The sequence below is a fragment of the Euprymna scolopes genome, chromosome 7 (genome assembly GCF_053919585.1).
Source record: "Euprymna scolopes isolate OS-2025 chromosome 7, ASM5391958v1, whole genome shotgun sequence".
In the NCBI taxonomy this organism is placed as follows: Eukaryota; Metazoa; Mollusca; class Cephalopoda; order Sepiida; family Sepiolidae; genus Euprymna; species Euprymna scolopes.
In genome coordinates, this window is record NC_136488.1 from 51,239,460 (window position 1) to 51,266,668 (window position 27,209).

Here is a 27,209-nt window from a genome sequence, read left to right on the forward strand (position 1 = left end):
TTTTGGAGGGGTAGGAGAAAGGTTCAAACATCTCTCTAAAATACTGTTATTTGGTCAGTCAGGTTAAAGTTTGAAACAGCATACTGGTGCTAACAATATACATCCCTACAATGGGATAATGAATCAGGATTACACACACAATGTTCAGGATATTATTGCTGAGCAACTGCGCCCTATAGAAATTCTAAGCAAGCCAAGAATTTAATGGCCTAATGGCAAAATCATTTTTAATGGTCATTTGACAGCAAGCCATGAGCATTTTAACATTCATCAATGTGTACATGTGTATAGTATCCACTCGTTCATTCACAAGATGTGCTTTAGTCATTTTCATGGCAACTACGGTGTTCACTCGGGAAAGTAAAAAGTGAACCATGGATTTACTTTTGTCAGCCTTGTAACCCTTCCTTCCCTGATTTTATCCTTTAGTCCTCATGTTTCATGAGCGATATTTCTGACAAAGGGGGAAGAATTGCTTTGGGCCAGAATCTATCCATCTAATACTTATTGTTGGCTAGTTTTTAACCTCAAAGTAGTATTTTATTTAGCTCCTTACATCAAGTGGCTTCGTGCCTTGTCTGGAGCGAGGCCCATAAAAAAAAAGGAAGCCAACAGCAAGCAGAAGAGAAAGAGAAAAATTAAACAGACAAGAGAGGAAAAAGCAATTCAAACATGTTAATATATAGAAAAGGAGCGAAAAAAGAGCGTGTTATATCAGTTGACAGAGATATACGAACCAGAATTGGCAGAAAAAGAGTAACAATTAGAGATATATAGCATAAAATACTTAGAAACAATATAAATAAAATATTTAGAAACTAATCTATGCAATGTATTTTCTTTTAGTTAGAAATTAAATTTTGATTATTGGTGTTTATCTTCAAGTGGAATTTCCATGCGTCTCTAGTTATTAATATCAAAAGCTTTTCGACAACTAAATGTGAAATATGGACATACCTAATGAAAGAAAATCTAAATTAAAATCCAAATAAAAATTTAGTGGAAGGGTGGTGGTGAAGAAAGGCTCAAATTTATTATTTGGGGAGATGTGCTCCAAAAGTAAAATCAAGATGGAAGGTTCAAATACCAACAAAGCAAGCTGCATTTATTCAATATCCTTGGGAATGAACCTAACATACTAAATTCTTACAAATTAAAAAAGAAAGAAAATGTAATTCAATATATATTTATCAAAGTTATGCATAGACAAGAAACAGACGCAACGTCTTGTTTGATCATTTTAATAAAGCAGAGATTAAGCAGCATTGCGTTATATATTAAGATTTCTGAACATGCTTTTCAGGTCAGGATAGAGGGTTAGCTGGTTTAATGGATAAGGTTTGACCTCAGACTTAATGTAGCTTGATATACAAGAGAAAAGGTTGAGTTAACATATAACAAATTTACAACTTAGAAGTGAAGAGTCACATAAAATCCACATAAGGACCAACTTTCAATTTCACTAAAAACTCAATTAGAGAAACTGAATTCAAGTAATCTATATATCTAGAAAAGTGAACGTGTCTGTCTGTCTGTGTACATTTCCCTACGCAATAACTGTCAATTTTTAGTCTATAGACTCGAAATTTGAAATACCGGGTACTGAGATTTGGGAAACGGGTGTCAGCCAGAAATTTGGCTGTTAAGGGGTCAAATTTCAACGATTTGACCTTTGAGAACTCTACCAAACTCCTCCGACAATTTTGGGTCTAGACACTTGAAATTTTAGATATAGGTTCCTTGAACCTGGATCTAACTTAATAAAGTGATTTGAGCCCGAAACTATAAATTTTAAGGGGTCAAAGTTTTAAAAAATTAACCATTTTTTTTGTTTTTTTTGCACAGCATACACCTCCAAACACCCGAGCAACGCCGGGCACCCCTGCTAGTTAAAAATAAAGTTAACTTATAGTATTTATTTCTTTCAGCAACTGAACTAAACTACACAGAACTGAGAGAGAGAGAGAGAGAGAGAGATAAGCAGACAGAATGACCAGCCAGCCTTACTTAATATTGAGAAGGTAAGAATTAAAAAGATACAAAGCAATATGGTAATATAGGATTAACTAATGTTTTCCTCTATAATAAAAATCAGTATGTACTTATTTGGATATGAACGTATGCCCTCCTTAAAAAAAAAAAAAAAAAAATGCTGATCCTTCAGTATTTGTAGTAATATTCATATAAAATAATGGCTGAATCAGTGAAGTTTCAAACTAGAAAGTTTTGAAAAAAAAAAAAAATAAATAAAAACAAATCGTAAAAGAAAGCAGAAAGAAAGCAAGGAAACAGTTCATCATGGAAACAGATTTGATGTTTCGATTTTCCTACATACTTGAAATGGATTTGGGGTGGGAGGGGTAATTTGCAAACTTTCCCAGGACAAAACAGACACACTGTTCATTATCCAGAAAAGTAAGAATGTGTGTGCAAGGACACTTCAACCTATATACTCAATTTTTGATTGACAGACTTGAAATTTAGTATATAGGGTATTGAGACATGTGCAAAACTAATCAGGTTTTCATGGGAGGAGGCTGCTAAGGAGTTAAATTTGAAAAACTGCTATGTGGTGAGGTCATCTAATTTTTATCTGTCAACTGTTTCACGAATGCGCATGCATGAAATGTTCAAATGACAGATTCTTTATGTTAAGAATAAGTAGGTTTGAAAAGCTTTAAAGATCGTAGCAAGCTGGCCTAATGGTTATTATACCTGACTCACTGCCTTTAGGTTTTGGTTTCAGCTTAAGTATTTTTTTTTCCTTACAAGAAGTGAACCGTTTAGAAAAAATACTTGCATGCACATGCCTCAGTTTCTGTATGAATCAAAAAATAATATTTATGCATATTTTATGATTGGGCAATGCCGGGTGACTTGCTAGTTGTAAATAAAGTTGAGGATTTTTAAATAAATAAATATACATCTGTCCTATCATACAAAGGTTAGTGAGCAAATAAGGTGCATTTTTTTTTTTTTTTTTGTCACTGGATGTAAACATTTTAAATTGTGAAAGGAAGTAAGAAAGTCAGACAATTCCCACCAAACAAATTCATTCTGAATAAGTAAATTGCTTTATTTTTTTTTGGGGGGGGGGGGCATCATAAAAAATAAAAAAATGATGTGAACAATTAAATTACTGATGTAATTCTGATTTTATACGAATATTACTGCAAACACTTGCAAAGCATAATTTTTTTGTTTTCATCATTTTGGAGGGAGGGTGTACACTAGTTTGAAATAGAGTTTTAGATTATAGTAAAAATGAGACAGATTGCTAAACAAATAGGACAAGTATTTCATGAATATCTACATTGTGTAAGAATACAGAATGCAACAAGGCAATGCATGAAAATTAAGCTAACATTCAAGTTTATCAAGTTGTTATGATCCAAAAAGTAATCAAATCTATCCCGGCAGAAGCCTTAAATATGAGTGGGTTGCTGAGTGTCTATGTCACAGTTTTGTTTTTCTGTAAAACCACTTAGTTTGCAAGGTTTATGTGGTGCAGAGCATGACATTGCATTCACGGAGGAAACATTTTTCTTTTGAGAATTGCTTGAGTTGCTGGTAAAGCGAGCGATTATTTAAAATCTGAAACCAATTTACTAATGACATTTGAGCATCTACCAAATGTATTTTACAATCGACTGTATATACCTGTTTAATATCAGCTTTAATGTATCATACACAAACTCAAATTTTATCACCAAAAGATGCTTTCATAGCAAGGTTACCCGTAATAAGTGTAATAAACTTCTATCCCTTCCTTCTTTCTTCTTTGCTGAGCCCATTCCTCTCTCTAGGCACATACCTAGAGTCAGCTAAAGGGAAATAATTAAAAAACAAAACTTAGCATTACTTCTCTTTAAGCTTGGAAAACAGACATAACATTAAAAGAGGTGTACATCTTAATAACATTAAATGATATAAGCGGCAATTTAATCCAAATAATAAACCTTTTTGTCTAAATTCTTAGCTATTATATATCCAAGTTTACATTGATTAAAAAAATATATATAAAAAAATACCAACACTGTAGACGTTTGTTGTGTATTTTTCAAGTTTTAGCTGGATAAATGAACATTTGCGCTCATACATGTAAGATGCATCTTAAAAGTACCATCTTTAGTAGACAATAATATTTAGAAATATTTAAAAAAATCTAAATATATAATTAAAAATTTAGGTGTGAGAAATGTGCAAGTATATATACAGTATCTATAATAATAATAGTAATAAAAAGTTGATTATCAAACCATGAATTCTTAACAGTCAAGATGCGATATTGATGAATGCATTAGAGAAGAAGCTTCAAATGATACAAGGAAGACTATATGAATTCAACAGAACAGTAGAATACAGACAGGTAAATGTCAGTCCTTAACGTAATTCTACACCCGAGAGGAGGAGGAGGGCGGGGAGAGCAAAAATAAAGAAAAATATGGAACCTGATAGATGTTCCCGGAGGCCAAAAAAAAAAAAAAAAAATTGAAAAGAACAAGAAGCTTCAGGCTAGGTCCTATTAATAATCAACTGATATAAAAAGGTGAATGCTTCTAACAGGCGTAGAGAGGAGGGATGGTAGTCAGGAGTTATCACAAGACAAAGTCGGTGAATAAGTAAAAGCATTAATATTTTGGTTTGGGGAAACGAAAATAAACTAGAATTTTCCAATTCTTGATGTGCTTTCTTTACAAAAAAAAAAAAAAAATAAATAAAAAAATAAAAAAATCAAATTTTAAACTTAAAAAAATAATAATGGTATTTTAGATGAAGCATTCTTGTTATGAATAATAGGATTGGTTTTTGATAAGGGAAGTTGGATAGGATTATTGTATAAACATGTGAACCATCTAACATATAAAATTATCTTGTGAAATTTTAAAAGTTGGACCTAAATAGCATCTAAAACTTACATATCAAACTTTGATTCTAACTAGAAAAAAAAAAAGGATATGTTCTCTGTGTGAAAAGCGTTAAATTAGATTTAAAATGCAAGTTTAGTAAGCCAAATTCAACGTAGGTTTAAAAAAAACAAAAAAAAAACATTTGTTTATAAATCAAAGTACTTTTCAACGTAATCTCATCAAGAGGAGACAGTTTTTTTGTTTTTTTTTTAATCTTATTTTTTCCTCGTAGAATGGCGTTATTTACAAAAACCAAGTTCGTTCGATGTTAACAGCAATTTACAAATATGCAGATTAGGGGATTTGCGTGGTCACGCGTTTTTCTAAGTGACATCATGCCAAGAGGAATAAATAAGATTGTGTCAAACCTGACGATGACAAGATTATGTTGAAAAGTATTTCGATTTGTAAACAAATAAATTTTTTAATCTGTGTTGAATTTGGCTTAAACTTACATTTTAAATATATTTTAATTTATTTACTTCTATTCACACAAATTTATTTTCAGCACTCATAATTCTTGTTTCTCTCAATTTGTCTTTTAGTTCTCATTCTGTGAGTGCTATTTCTTACAAAAAGGGGAAGAATTGCTGCTTTCAGGGTTGGAATATATCCACCTAACATTTACTGTTGGCTAGTTTTTAATTTTGAAGTAACATTTTTCCTTTTAGAGTATTACATCAGGTGGCTTTATGCCTTGTCTGCAGAGATTTACATAGAAAAAGAATATGTAATCTCACTTGGAAAAAAAAAAAAATTATTCTAATTCTTTTCATGTGCAAGTTTAAAACATGTAAATAAAAATTAAGGTACTTGTACAGTTTAATCGAGACATTAAAAAAATGAAAATATCGGAAAAAAAAGTTTAAATTGTACGTGTCCGTTATAGAATGAAGTTCTTCAAAAAGAAATTTCACTTAATTTCATCAATTTTTTTTTTTACAGCGAAAACATAATTTGTTATACCGAGGAAAAGGTCCGATTTTTAGGAAGAAAAGCTAGTATTAAAGATGGGGAGGGAGTTTCAACGCTTTAAATCGAGTTATCTCCCATGGCGTGTTAAAAAAAAAATTCAAAGATTTCTATCTTCAATGCACTGTCATAAAAACGTGTTTTTCCTTTTCCGCTGTAAAAAAAAAAAAACAAAAAAAACTACTCAATCAAATTGAGTGAACAACAACAACCTTCAGTCCAAAACGGACATGTAAGATATAACCTTTTTTTTTTTCAATATTTTCATTTTGTAATGTCTTGATTAAACTGTACAAGTGCCAAAATTAAAAACTAAAAGGATTTCATTGCATCCCGGGCAGCACCAAGTTGGTAAACTCATACACTCAACCTTATTATTTCTAGATCATATGTATCAGAATCATTTGTTTATATTTTTCTTTTACTTCATTGTCTGATGTGGACACTTATATTTTATAGAAGAGATTACAGATTTTGTAAAGTATATTATTGAAGTAGTAACATATATTTTTAAAACTGATGCCCAACTTAAATTGATTGAATTAATCTATCTTGGACCAAGTCATAACTCCAGATAGGGAACAAGTAGAAAGGCTTATTATGTAAACGTTAGACAATAACCAAATCCGACAAACAAATATTGGAGCCAAGATTTAAAATTGGTGCAGACATTAAAACGCAATAAACACAACATCAGCAGTAGCAAGAGGCATTTATGCGTTTTGTTTAGTCTTTATAATTATAGGGAATGTTATGAATAATAGCTTAATCTTTTTCAAAGTATTTCCTATTGACTATCACAGATTAATAAAATGAGCCAAGAAATGAAAAGAGGAAAGCAAGGACACGTGAAATTTTTCACAATAACAGAAAAGACGATCAAAAGGACAGCAATGTGAAATAAAACAAGACAAACGGATGAGGATCGTTATATATATTAGGATTATAAACAAGATTTGCTGATGTAATAAGAAAAACAAACATGAGGGGGGGTTATAGCTCTTTATACCTCTGTATTTCGAATGCTTATATATATCCACACTGGTCAGTTGCATTCCATTACTTAAAAAAAAAAAAAAAAAAAAAAAAAAAATCACTCATTTTTTTTTTTTATCTGGTAAGGGTCCACACACTTCAAGCATTATTTTATTTGTTACCTAATCATTCATTACTCAGTACCTCTGTAAGACCTACCTTAAAATGATTATAAAAAAAAGCATAGAAAAAAAAAATGAGCTTGATAACAGCAGGTCTTTCTGCTAATATATATGTGTGTGTATATATCATACCAGCTTGGATAAAACCCAGCGAAATTTAGATAAAATGGAAAAGGCAAATACACAGTTGCAATGAAGTCAACTTTTTAAAAATTAAAAGAAAAAAAAAAAAAAGAGAAAGCCCATGTTTCTGAATGTCAGCAATATAGGCTTTTTGCATCTTTTTGACCGGCTTCTTAACTTAAAGAAAAATTGTTGAATTACGCCTTTCCAGTCTTCTGATACCCTTCTATCTCATGCCTGTCTTCAATTGTAAAGATATAACGTTTTTAAAAAAGTATAACATTAAATTATTTCTGATGACAAAGACAAAATATTAAACTCTCACCAGGAGTTACTTTGCGCATTAGATTATATCATGCATGATTTTTCATTCAATATAGAAAAGGAGAGGTCGTTGATGCATGGGATATGACACCTGACAATATTGATCAAAATTGCTCCCTAGTTATCAGATTTGGAATCCGCATGAATACAATTCCTACATCTAGCCACACTGAAGAGTCATGGCTCTGTGGGCGACTGCTTTCTAATACATATAAATAAAATTGAATTTGATTCAATGTTTAGAAACAGATAGTGCTCAATATCTTCGATAGAGAAAATGCAAATCTAAGTTTGGAGACAATCAACAGCGCATTGTAACTGGCAACTCCTGTTCTTCACATCTCAATATAACAATGAATTCGTATGGTAGACTCCAGACTTGATAGGGTAACGAATCTAGGAGAAAGAATCCTGAAACAGTCAATATCGTTTCTGATTATTTTGGATTTTTATCTGTCACTGGATTTAACTGGTTTCAAAGAGATGTAGTTGAAGATTATGCAATCCTTACTTTACTTGATTTTATTTTTTTAAATTTTTTTTTTCACAAAGGAGTCACCTCTTATAAAGGCCCAGAGGCCAATCGAGGATAAAGGTTAATGAGTGTATAGTAGTCGATGAGACAATATTGTAGTGGAAATTTGGTAAATTGGACTACTTAAGTGGACGGCTCATCAAGAACTTGTTTGCATTGGACTTGAACACAACCATATTGTAGTCAGCTGAAAAGCAGATAAATGGAAGCGAGTTCCACACGCGTGCAGTTTTAAGAAAGAAACTTTGTTCATGGAATCCATGTTTAGGTTTTGGCACATAAAGAGTGGGAGAAATTATTGATAGTAGCTTCAGCCAGACGGGTGTTTTTCATGAAAGTTTGGCAAGGGGGGGGCACAAATTGGAGCTCAGATGAGCACTTGCCATCAAAATAAAGATAGATCAGTGACAGGCTTGCAACATCTTTTCTATGAGAAAGAGGTTGCAAGGAAGAGAAAAGGGCATCCCTCACTATGCTACAAAGTCTATTTTGAACTCTGTCAAGGCAGGATAAGGTGCTTTCGGCGGATCCTACCCAAATGTGGCAACAGTACTCCATCCTAGGACGTACTTGGCTCTTATTACATCCACAGGGAGATATCTACTGAGGGAGTAGAATGATCCCACCATTTTTCCAGCGACCTTGGTAATGGATTTGATGTAGGTGTTACATTTCAGATCAGGAGTCCAAGACAAGATCCATTCATTTCAATTGATGCCAGACGAGGGTCAGAGCGTAGATGATGGAAAGATAAAAACTTGGTTTTAGATGCATTCAAATTAACCAACTACTCCTTTCTCCATTGCACCACATGCTCAAGACCAGAGGATAGAGAATCAGAGAAAGAGCTTTGTTATTTAAGGCCTTTGAAGTGTTGCCATAGATGGTAATGTTATTAGCATAAATGTCGACAAATGATCTTAGGATGTGATTTGAGAAATCATTGATGTTGATCAGGAAGAGAATAGAGTTCAGGATGGACCCTTGAGGGACTCCAGCATTAATACTGTGAGCTTCTGATTTTTGCCCATCAACCACTACTCTTATAAACCTATCAGAGAAATGATTTTATAATTGAGAAAATATTTCCAGCTATACTGTAGCTGGACATCTTGTGGAGTAGACCATTATGCCATAGAAACGAAGCCTCCGTTGAGAAATTCTTTAATCCTATGAGATATAACTGCTAGCACATCTGCTGTAGATTTAGCAGAATGGAAACCATATTGCAGGCCACTAAGAAGGTTATTTTTGTTGAGGTGGTTGACTACTTCTATATTTAACAGATTCCAACAACTTAATGATACACAGGAGACTGATTGGTCTTTATTGAGAGGGAGATGACTGATCACCTGAATTTTTAAACATGGGGCATACTAATGAGGTTTTTCAGGGTGTTGAGCTTTTCGTCTTAAGAAAACAGATTTCTAATATAAGAGTTAGTTCTGGTTGAAGTTTTTTTCAGCACTATCATTGGAATGCTGTCAAGGCCAGTTGCTTTACTGGAATCAAGGTTTTGAAATTATGCATCTTTTTAGAATATCTATAATCACGTAAAGAGAAGACATCAACACAAACAAAATTAAGAAATATAAGTAATTATACAAAAATAAAAAAAATACTACTTTATCAACTAATTAATAAACAATGTCAACTTGTAATCTATAGCAATAATAAATATTTTTCAAGTTAAGCATTTATAAATACGTAGCTGGAATGTTTATTTTATTTACAAAGAAAAGTATGACCGGTTTTTGACATTTATAGTAAGTTTCTGTATAAAAAAAAAAACAAAAAACAAAAAAAAAATGTGAGGCTTCTCCCCACCACAAGTTATTAATCTTGCTTTTATTTTAAAAGACATTCACTCATACTTGAATGTAACCAGTACATTTACAGTGGTTAACGAGTACACAAGACAGTGGAGGGCAGCAGGATGTTAAGGGAACTGTGATAAAGTTCAAGTTAAAGAAACTATTATAGGTCTAGGGAATCAAGCAGGCAAATTAGGTGGAATTTGAGGTCAAGTAAAAAGTTGAGTTTCAAGAAATGAGATTAATACATTTGTATCTATATAAAAGTGACTTTGTATGTAAAGAAATGGTTTCTACTAAACTGTCAATTTTTGATCTACAAACTTGAAAATTGATATATAGGAGATTTGGACAGTGGAATCAATTTTATTTGTTTTTTAGCTGGTAAAAAAATAGTTACTAAAAGATTAAAATTTTTTAAAAATTGAAACTTGGCAGGCGTAAGTTGACTTAAAGTGCTCTTGTACAAATATACATCTAAACAGATTAAACAACTTTATTTTTTTAACATTTTACATATGTATCGACATGGTTCAGAATGTAACGCATAAGGCTGAAGAGCTATGTTTTGGTTTCGATTCTAGCTGATGGGACCCAAGTCTTTTCTTTTGAAATCACTACTATATATTGGCTATAATCTAATCAATAGAGAATTGGCTCTACAATATGAAATCTGCATAATTTAAAATTATATTTAAGCATATTTTACGACCAGGCAATGCTGTGTGGCCTGCTAGCATCATATATATATATATATATATAACATGGTATATAAAAACATGGCTACCAGTGATTAAAACTTACTTATTTAAAGATTTTCAAGAAATAAATTATAATTTTATTTTAGGGATAATTTAAAAATCAATTTTATTCAAAATCTGCACAAAAACAAATTCAAGGTAGGCAATTTCTAGCCGTCCTTATTCTACAATTAAACTAGATTAAAAAAATATTTAATTATTAAAACCAAATGTCAAGCTAAGATATTATCTTTTGGCCTCAAAAGAAAAGGTTAACAAAATAATCCTTTTTATATAAATCATTTTTTAATGTTAATCCTCCATGATTAGTCAGTGAGATGAGCAAAGCAATTATGGAAGCTCAAGGCAAAGTATTTCTCTTTAATAATGACATTTATGTGTCTGCTAGTTGTATCTACCTGGTGTTGTCCGGGAGTTTTGTCACTTTCACTTGTTTTTTTAATTTTTATTTTAATAGGAACATTAAATTGAAACTTAATTACCATTTGATCAAATTATTAATAGAACTAAATTATAAAACTATAACTAATTTTGCTGTTTAAATCTTTATAAAATTATTGCTTGTAAATAACAAAACTTTACATCTTTTAATGCGTAAGGATAAGAATTTTTAAGACAGTTTAAATCACATTCTATTCGACAGTGTAAATGTTTCCAAATTCCTTTAAAATAGCAAAGATTTTTTTATTTAACTATTAAAATATTTGAGGGACTCACTTGTTTATTAAAAAACAAAACAAAATGCATAGTGGTGAATTTTAATTCATAATTAGCTTTTAAATAGAATTTAAGTTTGTTTTAGTACTTTATACCTAAAAATTAAAAACAAAACTACAAAATAAACACCCACAAAGTTGATTTGCATTGTGCCAGATTACTATATAGAATTTAGAAAAGTGTTGATTCTTTGAAGATCAACTAAGCAAGATTTCATCAGGAAGGGGAAGGGTAGGTCAATTTTTCAGTATCATTTAGTGATTTGGACACAAAATGTTGACTCACTACTCAAGGAAGAGTTGTCTCCAGCCAGAGAGGAATGGGTTGGCCGTGAAGAAAAGGGGGGTTTTGAAAGAGAGGCAGGCAAGGAAAGAAATTTTAATAGAAATAGATTACACTTTTGTAACAACATCAGATAGCCCTGCTTAATATAAATAAAAAAAATGCAATATGTGTGTGCACACATGTGTAGAATACACTTTCAAACTAAATAGATCAGGAATTTTTCAGTATAGTTTCTAGGCATAACAGTAACTAATGTGAACTATAATTTAAATTAGTTTTATGTTCAGTAGATAGAACACCTTTAGAAGAAATGTACCCGTGGATTAAAAACTGCGGTTACATTTTTATAAAATTTGGAATATTTCAAAACATATATATATATAGCCGTGTAATGAGCTATTGTTTATTTTTCAGGGGAGCAAGACTAGTTGCAGAACAAAGGTTTAAAAATATATTTTTCATGAAAATCACTCCAGACAAAGCATGAAGCCACTTGATGTAAGGAACTAAAGAAAAAATACTTTAAAGTCAAAAACTAGCCGATAATAACTGTTAGATAGATAAATAGATTCCAACCCAGAAAACAATTCTTTTGTCGTTAGAAATATCATGCATAGAAGGTGATGACTGAAAAAAATAATAAATAAAAAATAAATAGATAAATAAAGAGAAGCACGAGTTACAAGGTTAACAAAAGTAAACCCAAGATCATTTAATCTATTTAATCTATAGCCAGAAGAAAGATATGTGGATTTCTACATTTCCAAGAGTATCAGTGATGCAGTAGTTCCGACAGAACTTGAACCCAACATGCAATGCCTAGTCTGTGTCTGCAAGAACTAAACCACAGTGATATATTCCATATACTTATATTAGGTGTATAAATCATAGAAAAAAAAAAGAAAACCATATTAGATTGTCCTACTTATAAATATAATAAAGGATGATAAATGACTACATAAAACAGAGTGAAATATAGTATTGTAGTATAAATGTGATGTTTGAGGAGTTTATGGGGGAAGGGTGTATTTACCTTACTCCCCATAGGGAAGAGATGTGAAACAGGTTTATTTTTTAATATAGACATAGAAGTTCTTCCCAGTACCTTTTGATGACAATGTATGTAAAACTTGGCTGTTTTTAAGAGGGATTCGATTTCTGCAGATGCAATAAATACTTTGGCAGGAAGTTCAGGTTGGTGCGTGTGTGGGGGGGGGGGCAAGGTAGGCACATTCCTACTTGCAACTTATTTTCTTCTGTGTTTATCTCAAGCAGTGGGAGTCCACACTCCCTCCTTACACAGTTGTTGGCGACAGTTGTACACTGACCAAGGAGTTACACCATCTGTTGCCGGAGGACCAGAAAGGAAAACTGTCTAGTTTACTGTCATCTAGTGGACAGACGCAAGGAGCGAGATAAAGGTTTCTCTCAAGGGTAAGATAACCCTGACAATCTTTATAACAATCCAACTAAATAATCTGCTTGCAACCAAAGGATGGGCGAGGAAAAAAAAAAAAAAAAAAAAAAAGGACGGAAATGTTTACAAAAGAAATGAATAAAAACAGTAAAATGATACAATAAAAAATAATTAAATTCAGAAATAAAGTTTCACATATAACATTGCTGGTATAAAAGAGAGTACATCATGAAAGAGGGGGATTACTACTACTCGCTTGAAGCACTCATTGGGAGAATATGCTGACAGGGCCCAAACAGGTAATTCTTGCAGCCAGTCAGTTGTGGGGGTGGAGGTGTTGATGGATTCTCCATATTAAACCTTATGTCTAACTTTGTCCTTGTGGGAGGCAGGTTAATTCTGACCTACTGAAGTGAAGTGGGGTATATAGGATTCAATCATAGGAGACTATATACAGCCAGTAATCATACCCTTCTTTGGGAGGGAGTTTATTACTACGAATCACCTGGAAGTACTAGCAGAGAAATGCCAGAGGTTTCTGATCAAATTTATACCCTTCCAGAGTGGCCCCTTTTTTGGGGGGAAGGGGGGGGGTGATCTGGATTACCGCTATATAAACTGAAGTGATTTCTATTCTTTCTGATAGTGAAAAAAAAGAAAAGAAAAAAACAATGTAACTCATTGTCAGTGAAATCCATTTTCTTGACAGATGGAAGAAATAAGGTAAAGTATTTTCTAAGTTTATTTAACCAGCCACTTCCATATATGTAGCGATGTTAACATTTAAAAGGCAAAAAGTATTGAAATTGTATTCAATCAACTTTTTTTTTCTCCTTTTAATAAGGCAAGGAAGTATTAAAAAATACATTTATAAAATCTGAAAAAAAAAAAAAAAATAAAAAAATAAATAAAAATAAATAAATGAAACAAAGACTCCCGGGCAACGCCGAGTAGAAATAACTAGTTAATAATTATAACAAAAGTAAAAAAGAATTAAAAATTACAAATCCATTTGACTGACGTAGCAACCTACCTTAAGTAAATGTTTATTCACCCATTTTGTGAATGTCTTTTTTTGTACGGCGTCTCTCTCGTCTGAAAATGGAAAAGATAACGCTCAAACAATGCAAAAAGCTGTCAATTTTACAAGTAACTCAAATTAAGCACCATTTTTATTTATTTTTTTTTTTTCATACGAATTTTTTGTGCTCCTACAGAATTTGTACTGATTTTGGTGCTTCTTCTGCAGTTTACGGGCGGTGCTATTAGAGGGGGGGGTAAATTCAATTTTTACGGCATCTTGTTAGATGAAAGTATAAAGAAGTTAAAACGTCTTCCCATCTTAAGGAATTTTTAAATAACATTATTTCAGCACGATCTGTAAACTGCGGAAGTGCCCCGATTGTTGCCGAAGTAAACCTTAAACTTAGTTTTTAAGTTTAGGGTTGGGGGGGGGGGTCGATTCAAATTCTGTAGAAGTACCAAAATAAGTAAATAATTAACAAAAATTGTTCTCATATATATATATATATATATATATATATATATATATATATATAAAATTGGTATCCGACAATCAACAGGTAAAAATTACTTACCTGTATCCCTTCGTCTGTTTTCTTCATATTGTACCATCACATCTGTTTTGTCAGCCTCAGGAAGGCTACGTTCAGATATGATTTCCTCCATATTTAGAGAGAGGAGTAAAATAAAATTAAAGGCGTTGAACACTTTCAGATAAAAAAAAAAATAAAAAAATTACTCCAAGAAGAAAGACATTTCAATAATTCCACACCCACACGGGCAGGTGCGCCCCGCGAGGGAACCCACGGGTACGCCGAGAAAACGCGAGAAGGCGAATTGCCGTTTAATAACCATTTGTACAATTAATCCTCATGAACAAAAAAATTGGAAAAGTAAAATCCAGCCACGTGTTGTTTGTTGTTGGTAAGAAAATCCAATAGGTACCATTCGGAAAAAATAAATAAATAAAAAGAATGTCGTTAAATAAACAGCGGAGTAGCAAAAGAATTACGGACCTCAGAAGATGAGGACAGAGTAATTTTAATTTCGCATGTACGCTTGTGTGTGTGTGTGTGTAGGGGGTAGTCTTATAACCCACTTGCTGCTAGTTTAAATCTGGTAATGACGAAAAAGATTTAAAAAGCACACATAAATATCGTGTTATTGATTAAATTATAAGTAAGAAGCACTAAACAGGCAAGTAATACAAATAGATAATCCAGCAGGAGCGCGTTTTAAGTGTTATTTGGTAGAAACTAGATATAACTAATTTGTTAGTATTAGTAAAGCTCAGACCTAAGTAGTACTAGTATCAATACGTAATAATTGGAAATAACAAGACGAATCTACATATTACCAGATATATCGGAAATAGGGTTTAAAGAAGGGGGGAAAAAAGAAGAAGAAAAAAAAAAGACTTTTAAAAACGGTCCGTGTGCGCCTAGGTGTTGTCGGCCTCTGGCGCGCCGATGGTACCAAACCAAAGTAAATACTAAAATAGAAGCGGGCGAGAGTAGCAAGTCAAGCAAAAGTCTTGACTGTTCCTTCACCACTTCTTGGGCAACTCCTCCACTACTAAGTAACTTAAAACACACACACACCCGCCCAACAAGTAACTTAGTAAGTATTGCTGTGGGATTTGTTGTGCGTATGCATGTGTGTATATCAGTACAAAAAGTAATATAGAGAAACAGTGAAGCATTATTTAGTCAGGCTCGGACTATGGATAATAATGTCAACAAGCTATATGACTGGTTTATTTTTTTATGAATGAGAGGTGTACACTTAACACAGAGGTACTTCTGCCTTATATATCGTATATAAGTTCTTACGTCCCGAAGAGGGCATTTTCGTCCTTCAGGAGGAGATCTATCGCCGATCGATTAATGCGACCCGTGGCTACCGAGAATACGCTGACGGCAACTTTTGCATTTGTTCAGTTAAAACTGTGTCTCTCCCACTCCAACATGCACGAAACATGATGGGTAACACCTTTTCTACTCTGAATAATGATTGCGCATATTTTGTAAATAGGTAACAACACAAAAAGGACGAAAAATAAATATACAACAAATGTGATCAAAAGCAAAATAAGTTACGCGTCTTACCTACACGAAAAAGTTTTGTTTTAACTTATTTTAAAGCGTTCATTTACTTTGAAACAAAAGCAGTGTTAAAGTTTGTTGGATTAGACAACAATCCCTCGCAAATTGAACACTATACTGATAATATTACATTTTCACACAATTCGTAACATTGACTGGGGTTTTCTACAAGTATTTTGTTTAATTTTCGATAATAACCCCTAAAACTTAAATACATAATTATGTATTAATTTTTTAAAGTACAACCACTGAGTTCAGATTACTATTGAAATAACTGAAACAACTTCTATTAAATAGTGTTTAACTAACACCAGTTTAACAACTATACTTACGAGGGGCGTGCAATAAGTAATGCCCCTGACCTACTTCCAGTTGTCTGATCTAGCTGAAATTTTTCATGTGCAATGATTTATATCTCTACGGGATATGTGGCAAATTACAGCTCTGAACTAATTGTGGTTTCTGTTTTACAGGTGTTTGAACTGAGTCAGGTGTGAAATGGAGCCTGTTGAATGTCGAGCAGTGGATCCGGTTTTTGTATTTGAAAGGACGCACACCACAGGAGACTTTTGATGAAATGAAAGAAACTTATGGTGATAATGCCCCATCATATGACCTTGTAAAACGCTGGCATCGTGAATTCAAACATGCCCCCCCCCCTTCTGCCATTGATAAAGCATCTGTCCGTCAAGTTGAGGCTGCCATTTTGGAAGATCGGCGCATTACTATTTGCCAAATAGCCCAAGAGGTCAAGATTAATACAGGGTCTGTGGAAACTATCATTCATGACCATTTGCATATGCATAAGGTGTCTGCCAGATGGATTCTCAGGTTGCTCACACCATTCCAGAAGCGAGAACGCGTTGAGTGCTCGAGGATGAATTTGGAGATGTGCCAAGAAGATGAGTCAAAGTTTTTCAAAAGACTGATTACACAGGATGAAACCTGGACCCATTAATATGACCAAAGCCCAGTCAATGAAGTGGAAGCACTTGAACTCACCACCTCCAAAGAAGGCAAGGGTGCAGCCCTCCACTGGCAATGTCATGCTCAGTCTTCTGGGACCAGGACGGAGTAGTGATGACAGATTTCCTGGCAAAGGGTACCACAATTACAGGAGCCTATTATGCTTCACTTTTGAGGAAATTAAGGGAAGCTATCAAAATCAAGAGGCGGGGCAAGATCAGCAAAGGTACCTTCCTCCTGCAGGACAACGCTCCGGTCCACAACTCTCATGTCGCCAGATCAGAAGCACGGGCGTGTGGTTATGAAATCCTGCACCATCCTCCTTACTCTCCTGACCTTGCACCCTCTGACTTTCACCTTTTCCCAGCCATGAAGTTGTTTTTGAAAGGAAAGCGTTTCCCAGATATGCAGCCTTGATTTCTGAAGTCACGTCGTGGTTGGAGGACCAACATAGGGTGTTCTACAAAAACGGTCTCCAAAGCTGCATCAAACGATGAGAGAAATGCATAACTCTGGGTGGTTCCTATGTAGAGAAAACCTAATAACTGTGTCAAGTTTCGTTGCTCTACTGCAATGGGAAGTGGGTCAGGGGCATTACTTATGGCACGCCCCTCGTACTCAGTGTTATTTTACTTTCATTCTTCTTGTAAATTAACACACGCATACACAAATGAGATGCTGTGTTAGACCATTACGTGTGAACACACTGCATAACTTGGTAAAAAATATTTCAGTAAAAAAAGAACTGTTTCGCGTATAAATTTAACGTAAAATGACCAGTTTCCAAGCCATTCTAGCGTTTTAGGGCAGTTAAAAAAAAAAAAAATAAAATAAAAATAAAAATAAACAAAATAAAAACAAAACATTTTTGCTATGGGAAATAAATTCTGTGAGTGTTTCGAGTGGGACACATTTTTAAACAATTGCGTCTTGTTTTACAATCTTGCCATTCTGAATTCGTGTGTGTGTGTGTACTTCGTTATCAGAGCGAAATTCGAAAATAAAAATATTGAATTTCAAATAAAACCCATGGTATCTACTTAATTGTCATGTCAGAATTATGGACATATCCAAAAATTACGAAAAGTAGAAAATTATTAATGAAAATAGTTTTCAAAGACAATTAACGCACATTGAGTTTTGCTAGAAAAAAAAAAAAAAAAAAGAAGAAAAGTTTGACTCGTAATAAGGGAGGGGGTTTGTATTACTGTACACAGATTCGAAAAAAAGTTGTCCAAAAAACAAATAAATGTTATCAAAGGCAAGATAAGATACTTTTTTACCTAACTAGATATGTTTTTAGTGTTTCTATTTAATGTAACATGTTTATTCAGCTAAAAAAAAAAAACATACAGCGTTTACTGATGTATTGGAAAATTTAAAATGGCACCCGACTCTTTGACACGGTAAGTTTGGGAAAACGAGTTATAAAAAAAAAAAAAAAAAAATGCAAAATACTGTTAAAAATCCACCGAATATATGTCAGTCTATGTCACGGTAACATATGTTGAGCGAGTTTCTAACCGTACTTTGTCTAGTTTTTTATTTTTAACTCCTTTTCCCAAACTTACCGTGTCAAAGAGAGAGTCGGGCGCCATTTTTAATTTTCCAATACATCGGTAAACAGTGTATGTTTTTCGAGCTGAATGAACATGTTACATTAAATAAAAACACTAAATCATATCCAGTTAGGTAGAAAAGTATCTCATCTTGCCTTGTCTTTATTTGTTATATATTTGTTTTTTGACAACTTTTTCGAATCTGTGTACAGTAATAATACAAACCCAAGGGAGGTAATAATTCTTTGAAATAGCAAAATTCAATTTTTGCTAATTGTCTTCGAAAACTTTATGAATCATTTTCTATAGGCACCACCAAAGCTGTGTGTAAAACGTCAGCGTTTTACACAGTAGCAACGTCATCATTTCGTGTTTACTATATCAGAGTCAATTTCTATGGATGAGCATTGGTGCTATAAGTGTTGATGAAACTAACGTTTATTTTATTACTGGATTTTCATCTTTACATTGTAAAACAAATAGATTTTTTTCATGAACTACAGACGAGAGTTAATAAAATTAATTTTAACGTCTTCTGTTGAAACTTATGTATCTAAAGATAATGTTGCTTAAAAAGCGCCAGAAAATAAAGATCACCTCTCATTTTAAATAATTAAATCCAAACGATTTTTTTTAGGTCGATTTTGTATTTGCAATTTTTATTATCTATTCTATTATATGAATATATTTTTTAATATTGGAAACCTGTTATAAAAAAGAAAAACTTTATTTAAACTTCATATCGCGTAATATTTGAATTTAATATCATTTAAAGCTTTTTAAAAATAATTATTTTTTAGAATTATGTGGGTTTTTTTTTGTAATTCAAATAATTATATTACCGAGAAAAAAATTATCAAGAAAAAGTGTTTATTTTTTAACATAATATTGATTTTATGTCTAATTTTATTTATAACTTTAAGTTAAGTGAAATAAATAATGGGATTTCATAAATATATAAAAATAACTTTTTTATTTTTTTAATTATTTGATCTTTTCAGCTTCAAAAAATGTTAAAATTTTTATCAACCTACATTTATTTTGTTTAGTTTTCGTAACATGAAATATGGGGGTGGGGTAGAACACCTAAAAAAAAAACACACACACACACTATTTCCTCTAATATATTTAACGAAACCTATTTTTATTATCTAAGTTTATTTAATAATAAATAAATATCGAAAATTTCAGGAAAATATGACGATTATTTGATTTTTGCTACATTTTTAAATCATGTGTATGGCTTCAAAAAACGTCACTACATAGAACGTTGTTTTAAAGCGTCGATAATGTAAACACGATTTTTGTATCGCATTTTCATTATTTTTGTATGTTGTAAAAAATAAAATAAAAATATATTAGCAATTTATTTGAAGATTCTTTTAAAATGGTAAAAAGTTAGGATGATAATAAATTAAATTACAGTTACATCGAGTTACATACAGTGGGAGTTAAAACCTAATTTTCTATCTTATTTTTCGTAATTTTTGAATATGTTCATTACTGCGACATGACAAATTATACTATCGGTTTTACTTGAAATTCAATATTTCGAATTTCACTCTAATAATGAAGAAGCACCTTAAAAAAAATTTCCGAGTAGCTTAGGGTGTTAATGTATAATTTACCTTCTCGTTTTTGTTTCGCTTGCCATATGCGCCCTTTTCTAATTAAAAAATAATTACATGTAATAGCCTGAAAAAATTATTAAAAAAAAACAAAAAAACAAGAACAACAAAAAACGGGAAAACTAAATATTTTAGATCACTTTCGCATATAAATTTAATGTAAAATCATCACCCATTTCCAGAACAAATAGCGTTTATAACCCAATTTGGCACTTATTAAGGATAGCCTCTCTGGCAGAGCAGTCAGTACTTGTTGCGGATCGTACTGCTCAGCAGTACCGCAACAAGGGAAGACAATCACTGGATTTATTGAATTTATCAGAATGGACGTAAATGACGTAAATCTTAAGAAATTTGATCAAGTTAGTGAAACTTTTGGTAAATCAAACAAGAATTACGAAAAATTTCAATCATAATGTTTAGTAAACACTGTTTACTATAAACACTAAACGTAAATTCAAATATTTTTTAAGCGAACATTTTATATTAAAAAGAAAAAAATCCCCCAATATTTTAAAATAACAGTAATGAAACTAAAACAGTAATTAATTGGAAATTTATGGACTCCCCTAAGATGGAAACAAGTAATGACATTCTAACCATCGCACTGTTTTGCCGAAGAGGATATTATGCATAATTGTCCCCATTTTGTTTTACGAGAAAAAAAAAAAAAAAAAAAAATGACCATACGATTTGGGCGGAGCGTCGGGGGTAGAAGTTAGGGGCGTGGCGACTATACATCAATAACTGATTCGTTAGAAAAAAAAAAAAGTACCAAAAGTAATTTTATTCATAAGATGTTTTAATGTATTTTTGTCATCAGGAAAATACTCCCCAGAAAAAAAAAATAAATAAATAAATACATGCGCTTAAAATTGAGCTCTCTCTACGTAAGAAAGTGGGGAAAAAATCGTCACATATCCTTAAAACACTACCTGGCAGTAAAAATCATGACTTTACAAAAACCCCGACAAGTGTGTGGTCATTTTACGTTATTGTTTGTTTGTTTTTCCCGCCTACATTTTAGGTTTTTTCATAAACACAATAGAATCTCGCATTTTTAAAGGGAATCAAGGTACAGGTCTTCAATTTTATTGCATTTACAAAGTTGGTTCGTTTTGTATCGTCTTCAGTAAAAAAATCCGCATGGTTTCGCTTCGTATTACTTTAAGCGAAAACCAAAATGGCGACAAATGAAAACCATTAGAGAATACATTGGATAATAAAGGTCTTAATATCATAACACACACATTTTTAAATGTGATATTCGTTCAAAACAGACCTAAATACCCATGAAAAAAAAAAAAAAAATCAACATTAGAAATATGAGTGTTTAAGTCGATACACATCGATAAGTTAACCAAACTTGTAATACGAGAGAATTATTTACCGTTTTCGATATTGTACCGATAGTTAGAAACCATGGAAAAACAGAACGTTCCTCTGTAAATACGAATAAATTATTTTTTATATCTTTCAATTTGATCCAAACTAAATAGTGGACGTTGTAATGACATTACAAAGGCTACGACCAAATCCATTTTTATCGAATTAAATCTTAGGCTAGGGTTAGTTTAGGGTTAAAAAAACAAACAAAAAATAAATCGAAGTTGAAAACTTCATAAGAAAAGAAAAGGTAACTTTATTACTGAAATCCACCGGATTTTCTTTTTACAATGTAATCACCACTTATCAAGGCCCAGAAGCCACTCAGGGTTAAGAGCTATTGCATACGTTAGTGTGGGGATTTAATAAAAGTGTCTACTTAAGGGGGCAGTTCATCAGGAATTTGTTAACGTTGGACTTGAAGACATCCAGGTTATAGTCAGGTGGGAAGCAGGCAGACGGAACAGAGTTCCAAAGGCGTGCAGTTAGTTCTAAGAAAGAAGCTTTGTTCATGGAATCTACGTTTTGATTTAGGCACAGATAAAGAGTGGGGAAAATTTTTGACAGTGGTTTCAGCTAGACGGGTGTTTTTCGTAAAAGATTGGCGAGGGGCGGGGTAGAGATTGGAGCTCAGACGAGCACCTGTCATTCATTAGAAGTATTTTTTTTAAATTTTTTTTTTAACGGTACTTCTGCGATTTCCACGAAGTACTCTGGTATGCCCGGTGGATAACGGGAAGAACCAGAAACGGTCGACAAGTACTTTTCTAGATATTACGACATAATTTTCCAGTGTTACTTTATGAATTTCAGTGGTCGTCGGCATTCTTAGCACGGGGAGGGAGGGGGGATTGTAACAATTTGTGCTTTTTGTAATATGACTCACCCGGCCGTTTCCAGTATTCCCATAATCTGCCAGGCAGGCACATCAGATTAACTTTGTGGAAATCGCAGGTTCATAAATGCAGAAACACATTGTTAACTAAATATTTTGTATGGCGGTCGATAATGTAAACACTATTTTCGCCTCGCATTTTCATTATTTTCGTACGATGAAAAGAATTAGTTTATTTTTAGGGTACTTGTACAGTTTAGTCAAGACATTAAAAAATGAAAATATCGAAAAAAAAAGTTTAAATTGTATGTATTCGTTATAGAACGAAGTTCTCCGAGAAAAAAAAAATCACTTAATTTCATCAAGTAGTTTTTTTTACAACGGAAAAACACGTTTTTATGAGAGCGCGTTGAAGGCGGCAATTTTGGATTAAAAAAAAAAAAAAATTGTTTGAATTTTAGAAATGACAAAGAGAGATAACTCCACTTAAAGCGCTGACACCCATCCCCTCTCTAGCTTTTCTTCCTAAAAATCGAACATTTTGCTCGGTATCATAAATTGTTTTTTCGCCGTAAAAAAAAAAAAAAAAAAAAAAAAAAAAAAAAAAAATACTTGATGAAATTAAGTGAATTTTTTTTTTCAGAGAACTTCGTTCCATAACGGATGCATACAATTTAAACTTGTTTCGATATTTTCATTTTTTTAACGTCTTGACTAAACTGTACAAAAGTTATATTAAATTAGATTACAGTTACATTGAGTTACAGAAAGGCGAAAGGGGGGGGGGAGTAAATTTGTGGTTCACATCGGAAATCCCTAGCGGTCATTTAAAAATTGGCTACTCTTTTTTGATCCGAAAGTAGATAATTTTAGATTAAATTTATGAGAATATGATTTCCCATTTAAGTCCCGAGTTAAGACAGTATACAAATTTATAAATAATAATACGCTTAATCGATGGTAATGGTACTCTGAAGAATAAAAATAAAAAGAAAGTATTATAAGATGTCATGAATTCAGGCCTAACAATATCACGCTATTTAAACGTGTGGTGTATAAAACACGCACACATTGTTTATACCTTCGTGCGCACTAGGGTCTGCAAAACGATTGTGAAAAATGGACCGCATGTTTTCGTGACGTCAGATTTGTGTTAACTATACGGACTATGGAAAAGCAGAAGCGACTTAATGATTTTTTTAAAACCTTTGTTTATCTTCTTCAAACTGCAGTTAAAAATTAATCTTTGTTATAATTTTGTTAGGTTTTAAGATTTACAGTTTAACGATTAATAATATTATAAACATTTGTATATTAAATATGAAATACGGTTTTACTGAATGTTCATTTGGTTGCCTACGGGGTTCCATATTTTGTTCGGTAAAAAGAGGCAAACAAAATATGGGGGGAGGACAAAATGCTTAATATTTGTGCAATATTTTCAAATTGGTTTTAATCTGGCGATAAAATAGCTGACAAGGTCATATTTATATTAAAACTTAATATTAAAAAAAAAAAAATTAAACACAATTAATGAAAAATCTGTGTTGTAACGAAACATTCATGTTTACGAAGTTTCTTTTTCTTGGCAATTCAACTGATTATAGTATATATTAATTCGAAAAACGCTATTAAAAAAAACAACATAATAATATAAAGTTTATATCAATTTTTTAATTGCAACTTCAAGGTAAATTTTTGTTCAATATGTGTATTTAAATTTTTAAAAAATAAATATTTTTTTACTTATTTGAACTCTTATATTTCATAAATAGAAATTTCGATAGATTTAAATATATTTTGTTCGAATTTCGAAAAAAATAAATATGCGGGGGGGGGTACGCACTAAAAAAATATTTTCCCTTTTATATTTTACGAAAACTGCATTTTATATGTAATTTCATTCTAAAATGGATAAGTATCGAAAATTTCACAAAAATTTGACCATTAGTTGATTTATTAAATACGGGTATGTTTTCACGTTCGGAGGGGACGTTATTTTAAAGCGCCAATTATGTAAACACGATTTTCGTCTCGCAATTTCATTATTTTCGTTTGATGAAAAAAAAATTTTTTTTTTTAAATTATTACTGGTTTATTTTGCCCTTCTTTTAAAATGGTACAAAAATTATACCGATAATATTAACTTATAACAAAGTTACATCGTGTTACATATGGGGTGGGGTAATTCTGTGGTGAATTTAATTTTGGCAGTCCCTCCCTAGCGTGCACATGATTCATTCCTTAACTAATTAACCGATCATTAAGAATTTGAAAATGCAGGGTCCATAAAGGATCCAAATGCGGGTTATATTTAGCTTATGAAAGCCTTTCGTGGAAAATTCAAACATCTTCGATTTTTGTGCAATTTTACCAATATTGACTTATTTAAAATGTTAGTTTCTTTGACGTATTTTGTGACATAATATTGACAGCCTCCCATTCGAAAATTAAAATATTTCAAATTCACGTTTAATTTGATCCATAGTCATTAAAAACCAAGCAAACAAAATTTTCGAATTTTAATTTCTTAAGACTCCTTAAGCTTTAAACTTAAGAAATTTTTACGATTCAGAATCAATGATTCTGAATCATGATATAGATTTTGCTCAAAACGTTTAGAATCATATTTTGATTTTAATCTTTGTCAGAAGATTGAAAAGTCATTTCCAACTGTTTTGTCTCGGCGGGTATTGTATGTTTTATACAGATAAGTTTAAATAGCGTGATTAATAGTTGTATTGTGGTGGAATTTATCACACTGACATTAAAACGATCTTTTCAGATTCACACAACAGATACAAAAATATTCTTTGAGGCACGAGGTTTACGTCGTAAGATTATTGATCTTGCAACGTAGACCGAATCGATATGTAAATTAGTTGATCTTAGATTACATATTGATTCGTAAAGACGTTTCATCAATTAACGATACTTCTACAGAATTTGAACGGAATAAAGCGGACTTTTGCCGAACTAATCCTAAACTTAAGTTAGAGAATTATGTTAGAATAAATAAATAAATAAATAAATAAATATCGGTTCGAATTCTGTAGCAGTACCCGATTAACATTTTTAATCATTAATAAAACACACATTTCCGTATAAGAGAGAGAGAGAGTTGCAACCTTTATTGAAGTGAGTGTTCCTACTGAACAGAGCTGAAAGGGAGAAAACAATCTAGATATGAAAGGTCTCATGTATGTAAACTGGAATCTTAGAGAGATATCAATCATACCAGTTATAGTCGCCACAGGGTTTATGAAGAAGAACCTGAAGTCCTACCTAACTAATATTCCTGGTGAACCAAGTGCAAAACAGATCCAGACAATTGCACTTAAGGGAACGACGATGATACTAAAAAGAGCTCTCGGTTGGTTTCAATAAAAACCAGACCAATGTTTGGCTGCACCATACCCAGCGTTACAATCTTCAAAGGAAGAAAATTAATTAAAAAAATAAATAAATAAAAATACTGTGGTTATCCTTATTGGTGTCTCCAATTTATTGCCAGTAAGTTATCCCTTCCATGTTAATAACATTTTCGCGGTGAAATGCTTACAATTTGCGCTCAAAGTTATTTTCCGCAATATAGCGACTGTCGGACGAACTTGATTAATTAATAAGCTGTGATCCATTCTAAAATTATACTTATAACCACCTCCAACAACACAGTATCGAGGGCAATAAATAAAATAAAATAAATAAATAAATAAAAACCAGCTATTTTAATCGTAATTTAAATAAAATAATGAATTACTTCGTCACCTCTAGACTTTCGAAAAGAATTTGGAAGCATTCAAACTGTCGAATGTAAACTCCTTGCAAGTATACGTGTATTTAAAAAGATGAAATTTTGGAATAGCAACATTCAACACTGATGTTATTGCCATGTTCGCTCACAATTGACGCTTACACTAATTACCTAAAAAGATAGAAAATTGGGTGAACCTGAACGAGCGTCACCCCGCCCACCACTACCTTCTAGTTTTTTTGTTTTTTTTTTTAATTTTTCCAGTGGATTATTATTGATTGGACACTAATTTAAAAAAAAAAAAAAAAAAAGAAGTAATTATTTCGACATTTGAAAGGGGTGCTTACTTTTTAGTTACGTTATATAGTAAATCGATCACGCATTTTTTTTTTTTCGGTACTAGTGCAGTGGATGGAGTGGCAGTGCAGTTGCAGTACTGCAGTGCACAGTGCACTTATTGATCCGTGCTGAAATAATAACGTTATTATTTAAAAAAAAACAAAAAAAAAAACATTCTTAACATGGGGGGGGGGGTTTGTACATATTCTATACTTTAACCTTACAATTGAATAATAAAAATAAACATATCAGAGAGCTTTAATTAAACTTGAAAATACGATTTAAAAAATAGCGCGGAAGTGCAGTCAGTGCAGTGCACTCACTGCAGTCACTAGCACTTTTTTTTTTTTTTTAAACACGGAAATTAATTATTGCGCTTTTTCTTGAAAATTGCGAAATATTTCTACAGCAGGTTAGCGAAAAAAACTAAAGAAAAAAAAATCCGCAAAACCTCACCTTTCATCGAAAAGAAACAAAATAGTAAAATAAAACATAAAAAGGTAAATATGAAGAATTACTCCACCCTCGAAAATTCCTTTAAAATTACCACTCTTATAGGTTTTCGGGGTCGCCGAAAAACGAAAATAACGTTTAAAATT

The 27,209-nt window shown here is 32.2% G+C and overlaps 1 protein-coding gene across 2 annotated transcripts in view; it reads right to left on the reverse strand.

Annotated features, from left to right (window-relative positions):
* LOC145279739 (uncharacterized) overlaps positions 1-27,209 on the reverse strand; it is a 454,893-nt gene that overhangs the window by 424,125 nt on the left and 3,559 nt on the right. For both annotated transcript variants that reach the window (XM_080131038.1, XM_080131037.1), the window contains exon 2: positions 14,049-14,110. In XM_080131038.1, coding sequence (XP_079987164.1) covers positions 14,049-14,110 — 62 coding nt within the window. The remainder of the gene's footprint in view (positions 1-14,048; positions 14,111-27,209) is intronic.